This window comes from Antechinus flavipes, chromosome 1 (assembly GCF_016432865.1).
Source record: "Antechinus flavipes isolate AdamAnt ecotype Samford, QLD, Australia chromosome 1, AdamAnt_v2, whole genome shotgun sequence".
Taxonomy (NCBI): Eukaryota; Metazoa; Chordata; class Mammalia; order Dasyuromorphia; family Dasyuridae; genus Antechinus; species Antechinus flavipes.
Window position 1 is genome coordinate 683,022,450 of NC_067398.1, and position 19,519 is coordinate 683,041,968.

Genomic DNA, 19,519 nt, shown 5'->3' on the forward strand with positions numbered 1-19,519 from the left:
AGTACTTTTTGGCTGAGGCAATTGGGTCACACAGCTAGGAAGTATTATGTGTCTGAAGCCAGATTTGAACTCGGGTCCTCCTGACTTCAGGGCTGGTGCTCTACCCACTGTGTTCCCTGGCTGCCCCCCACCTTAAGTAGATTTAAGTCGAACATTACAGAAAGGCCCAGGTCGGCCAGAGGAGCTGGACACAAACCCAATGCCCTCAGAGAATAAGCTGGCCAGCTTCCCGGGGCTCACCCCCCCCCCCAGACCTAGGGCCCAGTAACTACGGAACCCCCCGAGGATCTCCCTCATGCAGAGCGCGGCAGCGGAAGCCCGGATCTGGGCTCGGGAGCCCCGTACCATCTGCACAGCGTAGTTGAAGATCAACTTCTCGGCAGTGATGCTGTTGATTCGGTCCATGAGCTTCTGCTTGTCCAGGAAGAATTTCTGCAGCTGCAGGTTCAGGCAATGGCAGGAGGACACACTTGACTTGTAAAGCTCGTTCAGTTTCCGCACGACTGCAGCCAAAAAAGTGGGGGACGGAGAGAGGGTGCGGTCAGACCCGGCCCCAGATCAAGCACAAGGCCCCCTCCCCCCGGAACCGCCCAGCCAGGGGAGCGGGGTCCCCTCTGCTCTTGGTCACATCCCCCGAACCCTTTGCCAGATGCAACCGCATGCTGCAGGAACATGGGAATGGCGGGTCAGAGACAGAAGCGGAGGAAGAGACAGAGAGAGGGATAGAGGAAAGAAAAAGGGAGACAGAGAAGAAGGGAGGAAGAGAGAAAGGGAGACAAAGAGAGTGAGAGACAGAGAGGAAGGGAGGAAGAGAGAGGGAGACAGAAGTGGGGAAGAGACAGAGAGAGGGATAGAGGAAAGAAAAAGGGAGACAGAGAGGAAGGGAGGAAGAGAGAAAGGGAGACAAAGAGAGGCAGAGACAAAGAGAGTGAGAGACAGAGAGGAAGGGAGAAAGAGAGAGAAATAGAGAGTGGGAGAGAGGGATGGAGGGGAGGAGAGACAGAGACAGATAAGGGAGGGAGAGAGTGTGTGTGTGTGTGTGTGTGTGTGAGAGAGAGAGCTCGGGGAGGGTTCTGACTCAGCGGGCCCCACCCGGCCCTGCCAGGTTGCTGAGAGCGATTGGTGGGGGCCAGCGTGGTGTGAGGGAGACACAGGCTCAGCCCAGGCTCTGGAGTCTGCGCCAGGAATAGTGAGAGCAGGATCACATTTGGACCTGAGGAGAGGCCGGGCCAATGCACCAGCAGCCCCCGATTTCTTTCTCCCGCACCCTGAGCTGCACAGACGCACTTATCTTTGGAATGAAAATCCACACTCAAAATGTCCCTCCATTCACTTTTTGTGGCGGTGGGGAGCTCTGGGTGTGGAACAATACGAGCTCCATCACACCGAAATGCCTTTTCCCCTTCTTTCTAACTTGCTGTAAGGGAGAGGAGGAGGAGGGTGGGATATCCCGGGAAATGGAAATGGGGGACGGGACTAGGCGGGCTGCGCGGTGCCTCTGAATCCAAGATCTCCGCATGTAGCCGGAGACCCGCACAGAACCGCCCCGGCACCCCCACTGCCGGTTCTGAGGGAGGACAGCCTCTCCTCGGCCCCTCCCGAGAAGCGGGGGCTCTGTGAGCTACGTTAGGGGGAGCTCCGCGTGCTTCTGGGGCCGCCCTGCCTTTCGGGGGGGGGGGTCCCACCGCATCCCTCAGCGGCTGTCGCTAGGGCTGAGCTCCCACGGCTGGGATGGGAAGGGGTTGGACTCAGCGTTTCCACCTCTGCCTCGATGACCGGGGGGTGGCAGCCGCCCCATTCTGTTTCCTTCTCTGTAATCTGTTCTAGACAACCCTGGAGCCTCCGCCCCCTTTGGGCCCTGGGCAGGTCTCCCTCGTGCCTCCCTCCATCACGGTCCCCTTCAAGCCCACGGCCCGGGGCCTTACCCTGCTTGACGGTGGAGGACAGGCAGAGCTTCCCGGCCTTGATCTGCTCGATGGCCGTCTGCAGACCGGAGGAGAGCAGCTCGGCCACCTTGAGGTACAACACCAGCTGCTCCGCGTAACTGCGGGCAAAGAACGAGAGCGCCGCGTGAAGCCGGGTCTGCCGCCCAGGCCCGGGCTGGAGCAGTGCTCGGTGTGCGACAGAGCTCTGCCCGCCGGGGGATGCACACACCCGGGGGTCCCCAGCCTCGCCTCCCCCCAGGAGCGCCCACCTCCACTCTCGGCTCAGCAGGCTGATCTGGTCGGCCACAATGCTCTCCTGCAGCTGGTACTCGGAGGCCATGGAGCCGCCCACGTCGCCCGTGCTGCCCTTGGCGGCGGCCATCTCCATGACGCAGTGGACAAAGGCCAGCGTGAATCGGAGGCTGCGGAGGATGTCCGTGTGCTCTTGCTGCAGGGAGAAACGGGGGCCGTGCTCAGGAAGGGGGCGAGGGGGCCCGCGAGCAGCTAACAGAGGGGTGACACGGCCCCTGAAGCAGCAGCAGCCCCGGGGCCCGGCGACACCTTCAACACCTGCCCTCACAACCCGATCAGAAACAATCTCCCACGTGGTGTGGGGCCCATCCATTGTGACGTGGAACCCAAGGGGCCCCGGCCCGGCGGAGAGCGAGGGAGGAAAGCTCCGGCCCCGGCCCGGCGGAGAGCGAGGGAGGAAAGCTCAGGCCCCGGCCCAATGGAGAGCGAGGGCAGGAAAGCTCAGGCCCCGGCCCAATGGAGAGCGAGGGCAGGAAAGCTCCGGCCCCGGCCCGGCGGAGAGCGAGGGAGGAAAGCCCCGGCCCCGGCCCGGCAGAGAGCGAGGGAGGAAAGCTCAGGCCCCGGCCCGGCGGAGAGCGAGGGCAGGAAAGCTCCGGCCCCGGCCCGGAGGAGAGCGAGGGAGGAAAGCCCCGGCCCCGGCCCGGAGGAGAGCGAGGGAGGAAAGCTCAGGCCCCGGCCCGGCGGAGAGCGAGGGAGGAAAGCTCAGGCCCCGGCCCGGAGGAGAGCGAGGGAGGAAAGCTCCGGCCCCGGCCCGGCGGAGAGCGAGGGGAATTCTGTGCACTCCCTTTCTGCTCTGGCTTCCTTCAAGCCTAGGCTGAAGGATTATTTTATTGTTAAGCGACAAACTCATTTAGTTGAATTTCATTAGTGTTTTATTTTCTAAATCCACGTAAAGTGGGCAGGTAGATGGCGCAGTGGGTAAAATGGGTAGTGGGCCTGAAGACAGGAGGACCTGAGTTCAAATCCGAACTCAGACACAACTCTTCCTGGCTGTGTGACCCTGGGCAAGTCACTTTACCCCAACTGCCTCCGCAAAAAAAACAAATCACACCAAAACAAAAAAACACATGTAAAGTTTTGAACATACTGGATGACTTGCCATGTAGAGGAGGGGGTGGGGGAAAGGGAGGGAAAAATTTGGAACACAAGGTTTTGCAAGGGTCAATGTTGAAATCTATGCCCATATTTTGAAAATAAAAAGCTAAAAAAGAGTCTATCTAAATATCTACAATTACCCAAATTGCCCAGGCATGTTTTAATAAAACAACAACCACCACCAACCTAAACCACATATGGGAATCTATTGGGACCAGTCCTCCAGGGCTTTTCTGAGGGAACCTGGGTGCTGTGGGGAAGGTGGGGGGCCCCAACCACCTTTCCCAGGTCACAGAGGACACTAAATGCCCCCACTTGTACTAGCAACCCTCCTCTCCTGTGACTGAAGACAGCCAAGGTGTGGAGGGAGCATCTGGGCTGGGGGCTGGCCAGCTCCCAGATTCCTCCCCACTGAGACAAGGGAAGGCAGGTCTCGCGCTGGCCCTGGGAATTGCCCTTGGGACTCCCCTCCCCCCAATTACAGGATTAGACAGATCGAGGAGGAGGAATAAAAATACTCTCCCTCCCTCCCTCCCGGGGAGAAAGCTGCCGGACAGGGAAGATGAGAATTTCAGGCGGAATCCAGCCAGAGCAGCTTGTTCTAAATTAAGCATTTTCTCTCCCTCTCCCCCCTTTCCTTCTTCAAGGTGACTCACTCTCTCCCCATCTCCCCCCACCCACCAACGTGCAAGCTCTCAGGCTTCCGACTCACCTCCATGAGCGTCTCCTCAGGCAGGTCCGGGGCCTCGAAGGTCACAGCCCCCTCCAGGTTGGCAGTGATGGGATCGGTGAAGCCGTAGCAACGCAGGTTGCCCGGGGCCTCCGCCGCCTCGCCCCCCATGCCAGGGATCAGGTGGCGACTACTGAAGGAGCCGCCCGAGCTCTGGGAACTGGAGGAGCCCACTGTGGAGAGAGGAGGGAGTCCCGGGTGAGGCCCCCAGAGGTGCCCACTGGGGCTCCTAAGCCCACCCTGCCAGGCAGAGAAAGTGGGTCACAGGGCTGGCCCAGAGCGGCTGCCCAGCAAGCCCACACTGCCTCCAAGGAGTCTGAGGAGCTGGGGCACGGAGGGAACCACAGCTCCCTTTCCATGGCACTGCCACCCACAGTGCCAGGGTTCCCCTGCCCAGTGACTGTGAGCAGCTGGAGAGGCTCTGGTGAAGAAATGATTGCCCGTCTTGCTGCACGGGGAGACGCCTTATAGCATTCTTGGGGCACACACGCCCCACCTCTTCACCCTGCCCCAGTGAAGATTCCAGGGCGCCCCAAGTCCCCCCATCCTCCCACCCCCTTGGGGGGCTCTCTGGGGACCAGCCCCAGCTGCTCCCTTTGCACACGCCTCGCCAAATGGCCCCTCTTTTGTCCTGCTTTCTCCCCTTTCCTTGCTCCGCTTTGTGCCAGGGGAGCTCGGGCCACGGGACGATATTCCCGTTTCCAAACCACAGCCCCCTTTCTCCAGGGGCCACTGGGGGCCGAGGGAGGTTGGGGGGAGGGGAGAGCTATGGGTCCCGGCCTGCCAGGAGTGAACTCTGCCGCTACTTCAGGTACAGACTCGTGCCTCCCAATGGGCAGGGGCACAGGCGCGGCCTTCCCTGGCATGTTTGGGCATCAGCAGGCGGGCAAAGAGACGCTACTTATTCTGTGGACTCACGGAGGGTATCTGCATGGGTGTGAAGGAGAGGCAGCCAGCAGGGACCTAGGAGAACAATACATTCCCAGAGGGGACATGGAGGTTAACCCAAGGAACTCGAGGGCATGAAAGAGAGGGCAAGGGCGCCCTGGAGAAGCCCCTTCTCCCCGAGGCAGAGATCAGGACCTGGAGCCCGCAGCAGTCCAGAAGGAGGAGCAGCTACCAGCCCCCAGAGGAAGCAAGAGCAAGGACGGGAAAGGGACCTGCTGGTTCTGGAAAGCCCAGGCCGCGGCACAAATGCCATTCAACACCGTTTCAGGGCCCTTTCAGAGGAGCAGCGGACGATATATAACAATAACAGCACACTTGTTTTTTTCTTTCTTGTTAAAATTTTCTTTCTTTCCCAAATGCTTGAGAAATTGGTTCCTCACAACAACTCTGGGAGGTTGGAGTCATTTCGTGTATAGCCATTTTACAGATGAGGAAACTGAGGTAGAAAGCCATAGCCATCACAGAAGTGTCCCCAAATCCTATCATCAGTCATCAAGAGCTGAAAGGGATCCATTTCAAACTCCTCATCTACACATAAGGAAAATGAGGCTGACACTCAACTCTTCCCAAACCCAGGCCTTGATAAACGTCTTCCTCCCTTCAAGGCTGAGCTCAGGGAACCTCCTGCAGGAAGCCTTTTCAAATGCTCCTAAATCCACTGACTTCTCGTTCCCTATAAAATGAGTCAATGTGAGATAAGCCGAAAAACCAGGGGTCGAGGGACGGTCCCTAACCGCGATCTAAATGCCAAAAGTGAGTTACAAGAGGGAAAATGAGTGGTTAGAGCAGTGGCTGATCCATTGGGGTTTCACAATCTGTCCCTACAGGACAGCCCGAGTTCGGTAACAATCCACTAGAGCCAGAAGTTTAAGGGCTTTCCCGATATCCACTGTACCAGCCCCATTTTCAAACCTAGGTTTTGCTTAAGTAAGCGGAGACTCTCTCCTTGTAAATGGAACAGCAGAGGAAGGGGGAGGCTCCGAGGTAGATACCAAATAATCTTTATTTAATCCCAAATCTCTTTATTGTATCTCTTGAATTTAGGGCCAATATGCCACTTTACACACCCAGGAGGCGCTTAATAAATGATGGCTTCCTCCTTTCAAGGCTGAGCTCGAGGGAAGCCCGCAGGAAGCCTTTTCAAAGGCTCGTTTTATGCTCGTTCCTTTACATGCTGCGACCCCCACTACATTACATATTATACGTGTATCATTTGGACGGCAAACTAAGTTCTCACACCTAGAGGTAGCAGAGACCCCAGAGCCCAGGCTGACCGAGCTCCCACAAGCCACCGAGGGGAGACACAGACCGGAGATTGGAGCCCAAAGCCAGGAAAAGCGGAGGTAGCTGCAGCTGCCCTTACCTGAGAACATCCGCGTCCGAGGGACCTGGGGTGGGGTTGTTCCACTGGGAGGGGAGCCCACCGTGAAGATGACAGGGGAGGGGCTGGAGGAGCCCCCCGCCCTCGCCCCGGGGAGCAGGTTCCCTCCATAGCCAGCAGAAGGGGCTGTGGGGGAGAGAGGTACAGGTGGGTAAAGACCAGGTGCCCGAGCACACGGGGCACCCCAGCTGGCCGAGGAGCTTCGTCTCGGCGGCCCCGTCCAACCCTGCTCACCGATCTCCATGGGCTTCTCCTGAAGGCTTTCGTTGCTCCCCGTGTCGGGGGCCTGGGACCCAAACGCAGCTTTGAGGAGCAGGTCAGTGAGGCGGCCGGTGCTGAGGGACCTGTGGGGATGGGGGGCCAGGCTCAGAGCTTGCCAGGGACCGTGCTTGGGGGTCCTGCTAAAACCCCTCATTCAGTATCTCAGTCCAGGGGGCCCCAGCAGGAACTACACTGGTTCACAGGAACTACTCCCATTGAAGACCTCCCGCCCCTCTCCCTCCCAACAACTTCTAATTAGCCTGCAGCACACACCCGCTGATAACCGACCATACACGGGCCCATACTGGCCCAATGCTTAGGTCCCGGCTCAGGGGTCCCCGAGGTCTCCTAGAACGGGGCTGCAGGTACGCAGTGCATGACTGGCACCCCACTAATGGCTTACATCGAGTCAGAGCCGCCTCCAGGGAGCCCCCTCGGTCTGAGGTCCACAAGGGAAGGACCACGGGGGTCACTGACTGAGAGCTGGACAGGACCTTATAAGGCCCTCCAATCCGGCCTCTGTCTCGTTAGGAGACAGGTCCAAGCAGGGAAGTCACCCAGCCCACCCGTGGCCAGAATTCCCCGGGGCTGAGCACCCACCAAGTGGCAACGGCCTGAGGGAAGAGGGAGAAGTTAAAGGCCACAGATATGGGTCGCTATGCATCCAGTGGGGACCAGGCCTGCCCCTGGCCCAGCCTGCTTGGGGGTGGGGGGCTTTTCCCTCTTCCCCAGCTCCCACACCTGCCAAAGGGTCCCTTGATCTCTTCCACGGGCCTCAGGCCCAGGCTGGGTGGGCTCTGGAAGTGGCCCATCTCCCGGAGGTCGGGCAGAGTCCTGTTCCGTGTGGGGGTGACCACAACCCCTTGGTGGGCCAGGAGAGTGAGCAGGTTCTGGGAACTCGGTGTCTTGGGGAACTCAAAAGCTGGTACAGCCTAGATGAGAACATGGCAATGTTTAAGTGGAAAGTCTTCCCATTGTTCCCCCGAAAACTCCAGCTCCCGCTTTGTCTCCTCCCCCTCGGAGCTAGGACGGCAAAGCCCGACTACATCCTTCCTTCCTTCCTTCCACCCCAAGTCCAAGCTCTGCCCGTCCTGCCCCCAAACATCCAGTTACCTTGGTGGGAGAGCCCAGGATGGGGGGCAGGGGGTTCCTCTGCATGAAGTCAGGCAGCTTCGGGGATGCCCTGAGGGTCCGGCACGGCTGCAGCCCGTAGTGCTGCTGGGGAGGGCTGGCTTGGGGGTAAGCAAAGGGGGCCACCAGAGGGTCTGTGGGGGGCTTGGGCAATTTGGGCTTCACCACGTGCAGGTCGGAGAGGTTGGGGGCGCTGTGCAGACGGTAGCCCAGCCCCTTGGGAGAATGTTCTGGGAGAGAAGCGCCTGAAGGGGAGAGAAGTACAGGTTCACCCCCTTGTGTGAGGAAGGCCCCCTCCTCCGGCTAAACTCCTTTTAACTCAATCTTTCCTTCATTCCTTGGTACGGCACCCATCCACTGAACCCCAAGTCCCCCAATGCAAAAGAATCCAGAATCCCAAGACCCAAGTTTGAGCACGGCCAACCACCACTGAGACCCTGGGTCTCAGGTTCCTCATTTGTAAAAACGAAGGAAAATGAACACGAACAGCTCTCAGTAAGGTCCTGCCAGGTTACAGAGCTGGGCTGAAACAAGTAGGAGCTAACTGCACAAAGTACACACAGGGCCGGGCAGGGCCAAGGGGCAACGGGCTTGGAAAATGTTTGGGGGGAGCAAGAGCTGATGCAACCTTAGATTGCATCATCACGTGTGTCAAGGGAAGAGGGAGGGGATTTGGTAAATATTTTCTTTCTCCCATCTATGCAAAAGCCCATCACACACAAACAATGCCAGTCTGATGTCATGTTTACACTGAAATAAGTCTTCATCCTGCTACCAAGGGATGCAGCTGGTCCTTTGGGACATTCTGACTCCCAGGCCTTTTAGCGGTAAGTCCCATATGGGGGTGGTGAGGGTCCCCCTAGTACTCGGTCTTGGTCAGAACAACTGAGAAGTAGCATGTATCTATTTCTTTTAGAAAGGAAATTCACATTTTCCAGAATAACTGGGTGGGCATCAAGCATTTGGGAGGAAACCCAGAACCAAACACTCGCTGTGAAGATCAGCTGAAGGGACAAGAAAAACTTTAACCTGGAAGAGCTGCAAGGGAGGAGAGACTAGTTTTCTATGTTTATGGGAGAAACTCGGGCATCCCATCAGCAATGAGATCCCTGACACTGGTGTAAGAGAATCTGGGTTCAAATCCCAGCCCAAATGCTCATTACTGGTGTGACTTTAGGTTTGAGCTTAAATGTCAATAGAGGGGATTCCTTCCAAATTTAAATCTATGGATAAAGTACTTTGTAAAATGCCAATTATTAGACCAAAGGTTCTTAATTTGTCATGTGAAAAAAAAATTTGGATAAATAAAAAGCAGGATTATTTCAGAAAACATGTAAAAACCTTACTTTAAACTGATGTAAAGGGAACAAGAACACTGTACCCAGTGACAGAAAAACAACTTTAGTTACACTTATCAATACATCAACCCAAGGAGACTTATGATGGCTATCTGCTACCGAAGAATTGCTGTTGCTTGAATACAGACTGAAGTACACTACTTTTTCACTTTCTTTTTTGATCTTGCACAAAATGACTAATATGGAAATGTTTTACATGATTGCACAAGTATAACCTATATCAGATTGCTTCCTGTCTCATGAAAGGAGGAGGGGAAGGATAAAATTTGGAACTCAAAAAAAAAAAAAAAGTTACAGATTATTTTTAAATATAATCAGGGAAAATAAGATCTTATAGATAGAAAAACAACAACAATAATAAATCATTAAATGTTTTTTTGAAAAATCTGGATAAGGGCATGTCTGGTTTCTTAGTAATTCTCTGTATTTGATACATTTAAAACTTGTTTCTAAGAAAGGTGAGGTCCAGAAGCTTCACTTACCAGATCACCTGCCTCAGAACACAAAAAAAGTTTTAAAAAAAAAGGAAAAGACCATGGCCTCCCAGAGCTGGCCTTTTAAGATGAGGGACCATCCCACAGGTAGGACCTGTATCTCCCCATCCCAGGGGCAGGAGCTTCAGATTCAACACCCCCCAGTTCCCCCAAAACATACCAGGCCTGGAGACCCTGCTGCCACCGCCAATTGCACACATCTCGGTGCCTTGTGGGGAGGGTACTCTGCTCTGCCCTGGACGCTCTGGGATGGTTCCAGCTGTCAGCAATCAAAAAGTCAGTGTCTTTGCAGGAGAAGAAACAAACACCTGACAGCCTCCCAGCCCTGAAATAGTTTCCTGCCAACTCTGAGCTCTAATGGGGCCTTCTGAGACCTGGGCAAGCCCCTTCTCCTTCTCCCCACCAATCCAGGTGCCTTTTATGTATTCTCACTGTCTCCTCCTTTCGGGGGAATGCTTCCTCACTAAGCCCATCCACAGAGATCACACCACCCACTCATCCTCGGTCTTACACCAGAATAATCCCATCCAGGCTCAAAGGTTCCAAAAAGCAAGCGCTGAGTACCACGGTATCAAAATGCCCAAGACAGAGCTCTGTCTGTCAGAAAAGACGCCCAGACAGCCAGGACCCCCTGACAGGGCCGGGAGATCAAGCAGGGTCCAAGCTCAGAGGGCAGAGGACTCACCTTGAGGAGATGGGTTGTACGGCTTGGCTCCCCCCAAAGAAGCCTTTCTGGGAAAGGTGGCTCCGTGCTCGGGGAAGAATGGGGGGGAGATCCCCGGCTTAAAGCCCAGAGGGCTGGTACTGCTGGACCTCCGAACCATGCCGGACCTGAGGGGATAGAGGGGCACTGAGATCCTGCCCCAGCCATGGCCCAGCATGGGGCACGTCCCCCAGGGAAAGAGGGAGGTCTTGAGGGTCCAGGCTGGATCCTTCCAGGCCCCTAATGAACAGGGCTGGGTCAACCTAGAACCCCACATTTTCTTTCTTTTGGGGAAGAAGTGCAAATATATTCTAGCTCCAGGCTATACTGTCTCAAGGACGTTGAAGAGTAATGGGATACTATTGATCTATAAAAAATGAGGGACAGGCCGATTATAGAACAGCCCGGAAAAGATTTACACGAACTGACGCTGAGTGAAACGATCAGAACCAGGAATACATCGTACACAATAATAACAAGAATGTGCGATGAACAACTATGAAAGACTTGGCTGTTCTCAGCGGTTCAGTGATCCAGGGCAATCCCAAAGGAGACTGAATGCATGCTATGTTCACTTCTTTTTTCTCCCCCTTCTGCTTTGATTTTTTTCCTCTCAACATGATTCATAAAGCAATGTGTGTTAAAGAATAAATTAATTAATAATAATTTGTGGAAAAGATGTTGAAGAATATTGAGAATTTTGAGACTACGACCACTCAAACCCTATCCATGTCAGGAGACTTCAAGCTTCCCACTGCAGGCTTAGCTCAAGGGCCATCCAGTCCCCTGGGCCCCGGCTGATAGCCTCCCTAATCAAAATTACAGCAGCAAACTTCGCTTGTCTCTGACACACCTGGAGGTTGTGTGCCGCGAGCTCTCAGAGCCCAACTAAAACCTCGCCTTTTATTGGACGAGTTCCCGAGTCCCTTCAATGCTAGCTCTCTCCCTTTGGACATACAGGCTAGCTTTGGACAGAGGAACTCACACATCCCCCATTGCCCGGAAAGCTCCTTGAGGGCGGCAGCTACTTTTTATTTTTTGTCTCTTTTCATCTCCCCATTACCTGGCCCAATAGATAATTAGTAAAAGTTGACTGATTAACTGTTTCCTCCCAGAAGGATACAGACTCCTTGAAGGGCGGGTCTGGCCCTGGATAACAGGACTTAGTACTTAATGAATAATTTAATTCTGATTTAATATTGTATCTTCATCTCACCGTGGTGTCGGCGGAGTGTACTGGTTGGGGGACTGGAGGTTCTGCTCGATTCTCCTGTAGTTCTGGATCTGTGTGGGGACGGGGATGGGGACGGACGGACCGTATCTGCTGCTGGAGAAAGCGCTGGGTCGGCTGGGGTGAGAGAAGGCAAGAGAGATTTAACATGTAAAGGACTGCTTGCCATCTGGGGGAGGGGATGGAGGGAGGGAGGGGAAAAATCGGAAGAGAAGTGAATGCAAGGGATAATGCTGTAAAAATTACCCTGGCATGGGTTCTGTCAATATAAAGTTATTAAAAAAAAAAAAAAAAAGAGAAATTTTTACACTACCCTGACTATATAGTAAATAAAATATGTATACAAATTAAAAAAGAGAGAGAGAGACATGTTATGAGGCTGCAATGAGGAAGACCCCCTTCTTCCTCCCCTGAGCAGCCCCCTCTGGGAGCAGCTTGGGCTCCTTTGGAAATGTAGCCACCGAGATAAATGCATCTCCAAGGCTCCTCAGGCAGATGTTCCCTCAAAAGGACCCTCTAGGAGAGAGGGCAGCAGAGGGAGCCTCCTTTTTTCTAAGGAAATGCCACGGGCCGATCCCGGCCCAGCCTGCAGCAGCAGGAACAGCTGGATCTCATCTTGGTCACACACATCTGGGATTTTCCACATCTGAGCCCTGGGGACTTTTCCCATAAACTGACCCCCTTCCTGGGCTTGGGGAATTCCTGGCTCTGACACTGTCTGGAATGAATGAACTTTGGCACTTCCCCCACCCCCAGGGGTAGAGGCCCCATTCAGAGGCATAAAACCTGCTCTATTAGCAGACTTCAGAGTTGGGGGGCTGTTCTGGGGTACAGGTAAAGCCGTGGGAAGACACTATGGCAGGATGCCCAGAATGTGACCCCAATGGGGAGATCAGTGAAAGCAGGACCACAGGACGGCACTCCCCGAGGGCAGGAGGCTGTCCTCCCATATTCTAGGGGATTCCCACCCGCCCCCAGCCAAGGACAACCCCCTGACCCCACAACCACCCCCCAAGCCGCTTACCCAGAGGGGCTGGGAGAGCCACTGTAAGGGGGCGAGGGAGAAGGCGTCCGTCCCTGGCTCTCCAGCCCAGCTGAAGTGACCAGGGAACTCCTGAAAAGACAAGAAGCCTTCAGGGCGATGCACCAGGCTGGCGGACCCTCGGCTTCCCAAGGGCAGGCTGCAACTTGGCGACTGAGCCCAGACAGAAAGTGCGCTGGCTTCCAGTCTCCCTGCTCTCCCCTCGCCTCATCTAAAACCCCTTGCCTTGGGACGAAGCTAATTCCAACCTGAAATGAACATCCAGGGTCCCCAGAGGCGCAGGGATGGGGGGCGGGATAAAGATCCAGGCCCCCAAGAAGAAAGCTGTCCCGGGTCAGAAAGGGACGGGGGGGGCCCGTCGCTGGAAGGCTTCAAGCAGGGGCCTGACCACCTGCGGGAGGGATGGGGGGGCCAGGAATGGGGAGGGGGTCTTACCCGCTGTACATCAGACTGTCCTGAGGGGCCTTGGCTCCCGCGGCTTCCCCTGGCAAGTCCGCTAGTCGGGGAGAAAGAGAAAAGCTTATTCATGCACGTGTTTCACCTTTATTGGGTTACCTACACTCTGGAGGCGGGGAGAGGAGAGAAGGGAGGGAGGAAAATTTGCAACACGAGGTTTTGCAAGGGTGAATACTGGAAACTACCTTTGCATGGATTTTGAAAATAAAAAGCCATCATTAAATAAAGAAAAATTTGCTCAGTGGCACAAGGACTCGGGCGGACTCTGGTGCCCAGACATCGGATTCTCCCTGCAACCTCGACAGCCCCTTCCCGTGGTAGCCTGAAACACTATTGGATTCCGATTCCCAAAGCGCCCCCTGACCCCTGCCATACATCTGCTCGCGAGCCCTCCCCTGCAGGCCGTAATGGGGTGGTCTAATTTACCCATCTCTGAGCTGGTACCGACCCACATGGCACAGCGGGTCATTCGGGGGCACCACAAGGAAGCCAAAAACACTGAATCGGAATGGAACCAGATGAGCTCCCAGATTTAAGTCAATACTATCATGACCCTATGATCTAGGTTTGAATACATGGGAGCAGCGCCCTGGCTACCAATCCCACTCAGCCAGCCTGGGGGGGGGAGAGGGGAGGGGAGGGGAGCAGAAAGAACCTTAAAGCAACCGAGGAACCCAAAGGCCCGTTACTCTACCAGAACCTCATCTCCCAAATTCCAGGGTTTGGGACTGGAAGCCAGGGCTCATAACTGGCAACTCCTGTCTGCCGGCCTGGGGCTCGGGCTGGCTCCATCCAAGCCCGGTACTTCCTGTGGGCAATGGGGACTTCCCAGAGATGGGGTGGGGGCGGGGCAAGTGGAAAGGCTTTAGTCCCAGCCAAGGATCATTCAGACAGCAGGAAACACATGAGAATAAAGACAAGCCCAGGGCAAAGCTGGGATCCAGAAATGGTGAGAAACGACCAGGCTTCTGTGTCAGAACCCAAATGAAACCCAGCCCCAGCAGAGAAATGAACTCAATTTCCCCCAAAAGGTCAGATTTGGGCCCAAAGGCCTGTATTACTCACTACCTGTGCAACCTTAACCAGGGTCTTTCCACAAAGGACTGGGTTCCATTCTACATTTCTATGTATCAAGAACCTGACTTGGAAAAGCCTGGCCCCTGTGCCCCTACGGGGCAGGGCCAGGATACAGAGAACCCCCCAACTCCCAGACGCTGACACGGCTGAGGAACTTCGTCCAGAGCCTCCCCCTCCGCCGTAAATAGCAAGTCTTACTTGGGAACTGGGCCGGGACCATGACAAAGTCATCAGTGTCACAGGAAGAGTTCTTGCTGCTGCCGGCTGAGTCCTTGGAGCCGTGGAGGAAACCTGCAGCATCCGGGGCTGGGGAGGTCAGCGTCTTCTGCAGCTGCTGCTGCATTTCCCCGAGGGACTGCTCCAAGCAGGGGGAAAGAGGGGAAGGGCTGGTGAGGAGGGGGGCTTCCTGAAGCAGGGCGTCTGCTCTCATTGGGGGCACCAAAGCAGAGGGACGCCCCAGATCGCCTCGGGAAGAGCCCCGCTACTTATCGAATCATTATTTTTGCCTGAGCACCTGGGACAGTTCCATCTCGGCTATAAATTCATAGGGAGCAAGTGCTCTAAAACCAGCTTTTCCCTCTGCAAGCGAAGGGAGCCGGCTCCCAAATCCTGGTGGCAGGAGGCCGGCCCCACTTCTACAAAGGGACATGACCCGGCCTCCTTCAGAGGATGGAGCCTGGGATGCCCCGTTTCCCACGGGCCCCCTGCCCTGCCTGGCACATTTAACCCCCCTTGGGGCTGAGCGATCCTGTTGGGGACATACTCACAGGAGGCGAGGCCAGGTGGGAGGTAGAGCTGCTGCTGGAGGAAGAACTGCCCGAGCTGGGGTACGAGGGCATGGGCACGGGGGGAGCTGAGGAGAGAGGGCGCACATCAGCAGGGGTCCCCCTCCCGGCTCCAGCCCCAGGACCCGGGGAGATCCCCCTACTCACATTTCTTGATAGAGGAGCTTGCGTCTAGGAAAGGGTGATGAAAAAACTCATCTAAAAAAGAAGAGAAGGAAGAATTAACAGGGCAGCCAAGGAAAGCCAGGCCCCGAGCTACATATCTGGCAAACAGGAAGGCAGGGAAGAGAGAGCCGGGCTTGGATTTGTAAAGAGACAAAGTCCTTCGACTCTGGGCACGTTCCCCAAGGCCTGGTTCCCTCCTCTGAAAGAGGAAGGCGCAGGACTCTACTGTCCTTCATGGAGCAGGGTCTCCCCAGGAGATATGTTCCCATTTATCCAGAGGCCAGAAGGAGGGACAACGTGGGGTCTCCAATAAGCATGGCCGGGGAACGCGAGTATTACTGCGCCAGCAGCAGGAAAGATCGGCAAGACTGGAAGGAGCTGCATCTAGATTTGTAAGCCCTGACTCCGAGCCGGGAAAGCCATGAACACAACATAAATGGAAAGGAGGAAGTCTGCCCTTAACTAGTCACTTAACAAGTCCTTGCTAAGGCTGCGGACTGAATATGTAATTCAATGGCCAAGGTTGTTCCTGAAAATGTATGAGAATGTACACTCCCCTTCCTTCTTTGCATCTTATGGATGTGTTAGACACAGTGTGGATGAGCTGGACCATGTTCTTCCCTAGCCTCCATCCACCTTCATTTCCCAGGATCACTTTGAGGATAAAGTCAGCTATTTGTGACTGTGGGGAACAGAATGCTGGGCCTACAGCCATAAAGACCCGAGTTCATTATAACCCTTTTTGTGGTAAAATGTCGAGAGATGAAAACAATAGAAATGAAAGATACATGTGCAGAATGGAAGAATATTCATCACAGCCCTCATTGCTCTGAGGCTTTAAAGATCTTTTTTTAATTTTGTTTTTTAAATAAATTTTTTAGTTTAGCATCCTTTCTTCCACCTGCCTCTCAATTTTTGAATTCTGCATTCTCTGCCACCTGCCTGCCTCTCTCTCCTCCACCCACTGAGAAAGCAAGAAATGTAATATCAATTATTCATTTGAAATCAGACAAAACCTTTTTCCATATTAGTCAAATTGCAAAGACAAAGCAAGAAAAATAAGTAAAATAAAAGTCAATCTGCACTTTGAGCTGCACTCAGATTCCCATCAGCTTTCTCTCTGGAGCTGAGCATTTTTCATTTTTCATCCTAAATCCTTCTGTGGCTGCAATCAGTCCACAGAATATTATGGATTTAAGCATCATGAAGTACTCTAAGACCAATTTCACAGACGAGATATCTACTTTCCCAGTATTACATACCAAGGTGGGATGTGGGATGGGGGTAGGTATTACAGGATAGCACACTGGGCTTGAGTCAGAAAAACTCTTTCTCATATTAATTTTGTGATGCTGGGCAGCGGACTTACCTTATCTGTCTCAGGGTCCTCCTCCATAAAATGGGAGCACTTAGGGGCAGTTCGGTGGTGCAGGGGATAGAGCACCAGCCCTGAAGTCAGGAGGGCCCGAGTTCAAATCTGACTTCAACACTTAACACTTCCTAGCTTGTAACCCTGGGCAAGTCACTGAACCCCAACTGTCTCAGCGAAAAAAAAAAAAATGGGAGCACTTTGCAAACCTACAAATGTCAATTAATAAAAAACCCTCAGGCTGTCCACAAGGACGCCTTCTACTCCAGCATGCTACGTGGGCAGGCAGAGAAATGCCCTCTGAAGCAGATGTACAATCTACCCTTTCCCCTGCACAACTTCCATCTCTAACACTGCTAGGTGGGCAGGATCCTGGTCTTAAAACTGAGAAGACCACAGTCCAGTTGTAGACATGACCGGGTATATGGTCACGGGACATGCTATGTGCCTCAAGTTGCCCCATCTGTAAAAATGGGAAAAATCAGTAATTTCTCTCCCAGGATCATTTTGAAGATAAAATCAGCTATTTGTGAATATGGGGCAGTTGATAGCACCATAGGGAACAGAAAGTTAAGACTGAAATCAGAAAGACATGAGTTCAATTCCAGCCTCAGGCACATAATTGCAGATTGGCAAATCACTCACCTGTTTACCTCAATTTTCTCATATGTAAAATGGGCATAAAAAGCACCTATTCCCCAGGGTTGTTGTGAGGATCAAATGAGTCAATATTTACATAGCACAAAGCCTGGCACATAGTGTTATATAAATGTTAGCTCTGGTGACTTGGGAAACCTCAAAGCCCATAGAATAATTAGCTATCATCATCATCATTTCATTTTTGTCTTTGTGCTCCTCTCAACTTGCACAAGATGCGTGCTTACCGAATAGGCTCTCGTTCTAAATCCCTGGTCTTTTCCAGGAAAGAAGGACTTTCAAGAGCACCCAATAAAACCCAAAATGGACCAAGTATTGGGTCATGGAGGGCATTACAACACCCTACGGCCTGGAAATCAAGATCTTTCTCCGCATCTGGTGTCCCATCCCACCTCCAAAAATAGAAAGGACAAAGTCCATGGCAATAAATCCTCTACCTGCCCGGAGAGCCAGTGACATGCAAGGTGTGCTGGGGACGTGATACTCTGATGTGCATGTGCTGGGGTCAGGGGGATTGTCAGGGGCAACGGTCAAGGTCAAGATCTAGAGGCTTACAAAAACCTGTTCAGAGCATCCTTTTTATTCTAGCCCACAAATATGGCATTGAATTATTTCCACAATATCTTCACCCCACCAGCTGGGAAATCAGTGTACAAGAAGGGAAATAAACAGATTGAGGACCTGTTGGTCTCTCCTTTCCCAAAGCCTAGGGCTGTCCTGCCACTTACCAAAGTCCATCCGATCTTTATGGTTCCGCTGAAGAAGGCCCAGAAGCAGCTGTCTCAGGGGGCTGGAGGTCTCCCTGGGGATGCTGTGGGTACAAATATATCAACTAAAAAAAGTGTCTATGAGATATCACATCTCATATCTCATATATATTGTATCTTGTTCTAGTCACATCTGACTCTTGGTAACCCCATTTGGGGTATTCTTGGCCAAGATACTTAAGTGCTTTGCTGTTTTCTTCTTCAGCTCATTTTACAGGTAAGGAAACTGAGGCACACAGGACCAAGTGACATATCCAAGGTCACCCAGCTAGTAAACTAGTATTAAGCTTTGAAATCACCTGACGCCAAGCTCAGAGTTCTATTCACTAGACCGACCATCTGGCTGCCCCATATAGCTAGCTATAGATCTCTTTATTTATCTACCTTTTATCTATTATCTACTTATAAAATGAATGAAAAAAGCAAGGAAGCAGTGGCTAAAATTGTCAACCCCATTTTACAAAAGGAGAAGCTGAGTTTAGGCCCAAGCACAGAGCCAACATCTGATCCCAACTTCTCTTAATACAAACGCTGAGTACTCCATGGATTGGGACAATGGTGTCAAAAATAAAGAGAAACAGGGGCCACGAGCCACACCTAGGGAACCCAGGAGGCTACATATTGATTTTTTTTAAATTATTTTTTAACTTTTTTTTTAACTTGCTACATACTGATTTAGAAAACCACATATTACAGTTACCATCTATGCATTTTCATTTGTTCTGTTAAACATTCACCAGCTACATTTTCATCTGGTCTGGGCTACATGGGCCACGTGTTGGATGTCTCTGCCCAGAGCCACATTGGTCAACCTACAAGGGTTGGAGCAAGCATGGTGCCAGGGAACACGGAGTACCAGTGCTGGGAACTTGGCTCTGCCCTGGGTGTTTACAGAGTGCTGGGCTGGGAGGAAGGGAGATTTGGGTTCAAATCTCCTTGTGGACACTCAGTCCACAGAGAAGCTCCGAAAAGTCACAAAACCACTCTCTGGGCCTCGGTTTAAAAAGGAAGCAGGGAACTAAATGGCCATTTTAACCCAGGACTTCTGTGACCTTGGATAAGTTCATTCTGAAACTCAGTGTCCCCTCCCTGACTCTGTAAAATGGGACAATTGGACCCCATCAACTCTTAGACATCATCTAACTCTGAAGGTTAGATGGGGGCAAAGTAAGGGTGGGGTCTCACCTGGGCAGTAGCGTTTTGTTCTTCTCATAGAACAGTCGAAGATCCTGGGGACTGCTGGCCTGGAGGAGGTGAAAAACACCAAATAATGTAAATAATAACAGGCACTATACTGGATTTGCATATTTTTTTTTACCATGTTTAACATATGTTGGATTACTTGCCCTCTAGGAAGGGCTGAAGGAAAGAGAGTGAAATTGGAACACAAGGTTTTGCCAGGGTCAATGGGGAAGAATTATCCTTATATATGTTTTGAAAATAAAAAGCCTTATTAATAATAACAACAACAATAGGCACATCTGGCAGGATTCCAAAGAGATGCATCTAAAGTCATCTCATTTGTACAAGACATAGTCCTGTGGCTCTCTACCCACTCCCCATGAAGACCCTCACTCTCAATAGGAAGGAGCTGACTTAGGATGTAGCAGGTTCCCTCTCAGGAAATGCTGG

General features: G+C 52.8%; 1 protein-coding gene across 2 annotated transcripts in view; it reads right to left on the reverse strand.

The window, feature by feature from the left end:
• ULK1 (unc-51 like autophagy activating kinase 1) overlaps window positions 1-19,519 on the reverse strand; it is a 50,152-nt gene that overhangs the window by 5,013 nt on the left and 25,620 nt on the right. Inside the window, exons 9-27 of one of the 2 annotated variants that reach the window (XM_051972589.1) lie at window positions 19,073-19,131; window positions 17,849-17,931; window positions 15,077-15,127; window positions 14,912-14,997; window positions 14,343-14,499; window positions 13,047-13,107; window positions 12,594-12,683; window positions 11,555-11,686; window positions 10,321-10,466; window positions 9,796-9,894; window positions 7,766-8,028; window positions 7,394-7,584; window positions 6,626-6,735; window positions 6,374-6,517; window positions 4,981-5,025; window positions 4,045-4,235; window positions 2,195-2,373; window positions 1,926-2,044; window positions 346-503 (exon numbers count right to left, since the gene is read on the reverse strand). In XM_051972589.1, coding sequence (XP_051828549.1) covers window positions 346-503; window positions 1,926-2,044; window positions 2,195-2,373; window positions 4,045-4,235; window positions 4,981-5,025; window positions 6,374-6,517; window positions 6,626-6,735; window positions 7,394-7,584; window positions 7,766-8,028; window positions 9,796-9,894; window positions 10,321-10,466; window positions 11,555-11,686; window positions 12,594-12,683; window positions 13,047-13,107; window positions 14,343-14,499; window positions 14,912-14,997; window positions 15,077-15,127; window positions 17,849-17,931; window positions 19,073-19,131 — 2,364 coding nt within the window. The remainder of the gene's footprint in view (window positions 1-345; window positions 504-1,925; window positions 2,045-2,194; window positions 2,374-4,044; window positions 4,236-4,980; window positions 5,026-6,373; window positions 6,518-6,625; window positions 6,736-7,393; window positions 7,585-7,765; window positions 8,029-9,795; window positions 9,895-10,320; window positions 10,467-11,554; window positions 11,687-12,593; window positions 12,684-13,046; window positions 13,108-14,342; window positions 14,500-14,911; window positions 14,998-15,076; window positions 15,128-17,848; window positions 17,932-19,072; window positions 19,132-19,519) is intronic. The other variant, XM_051972590.1, reaches the window with a different exon arrangement.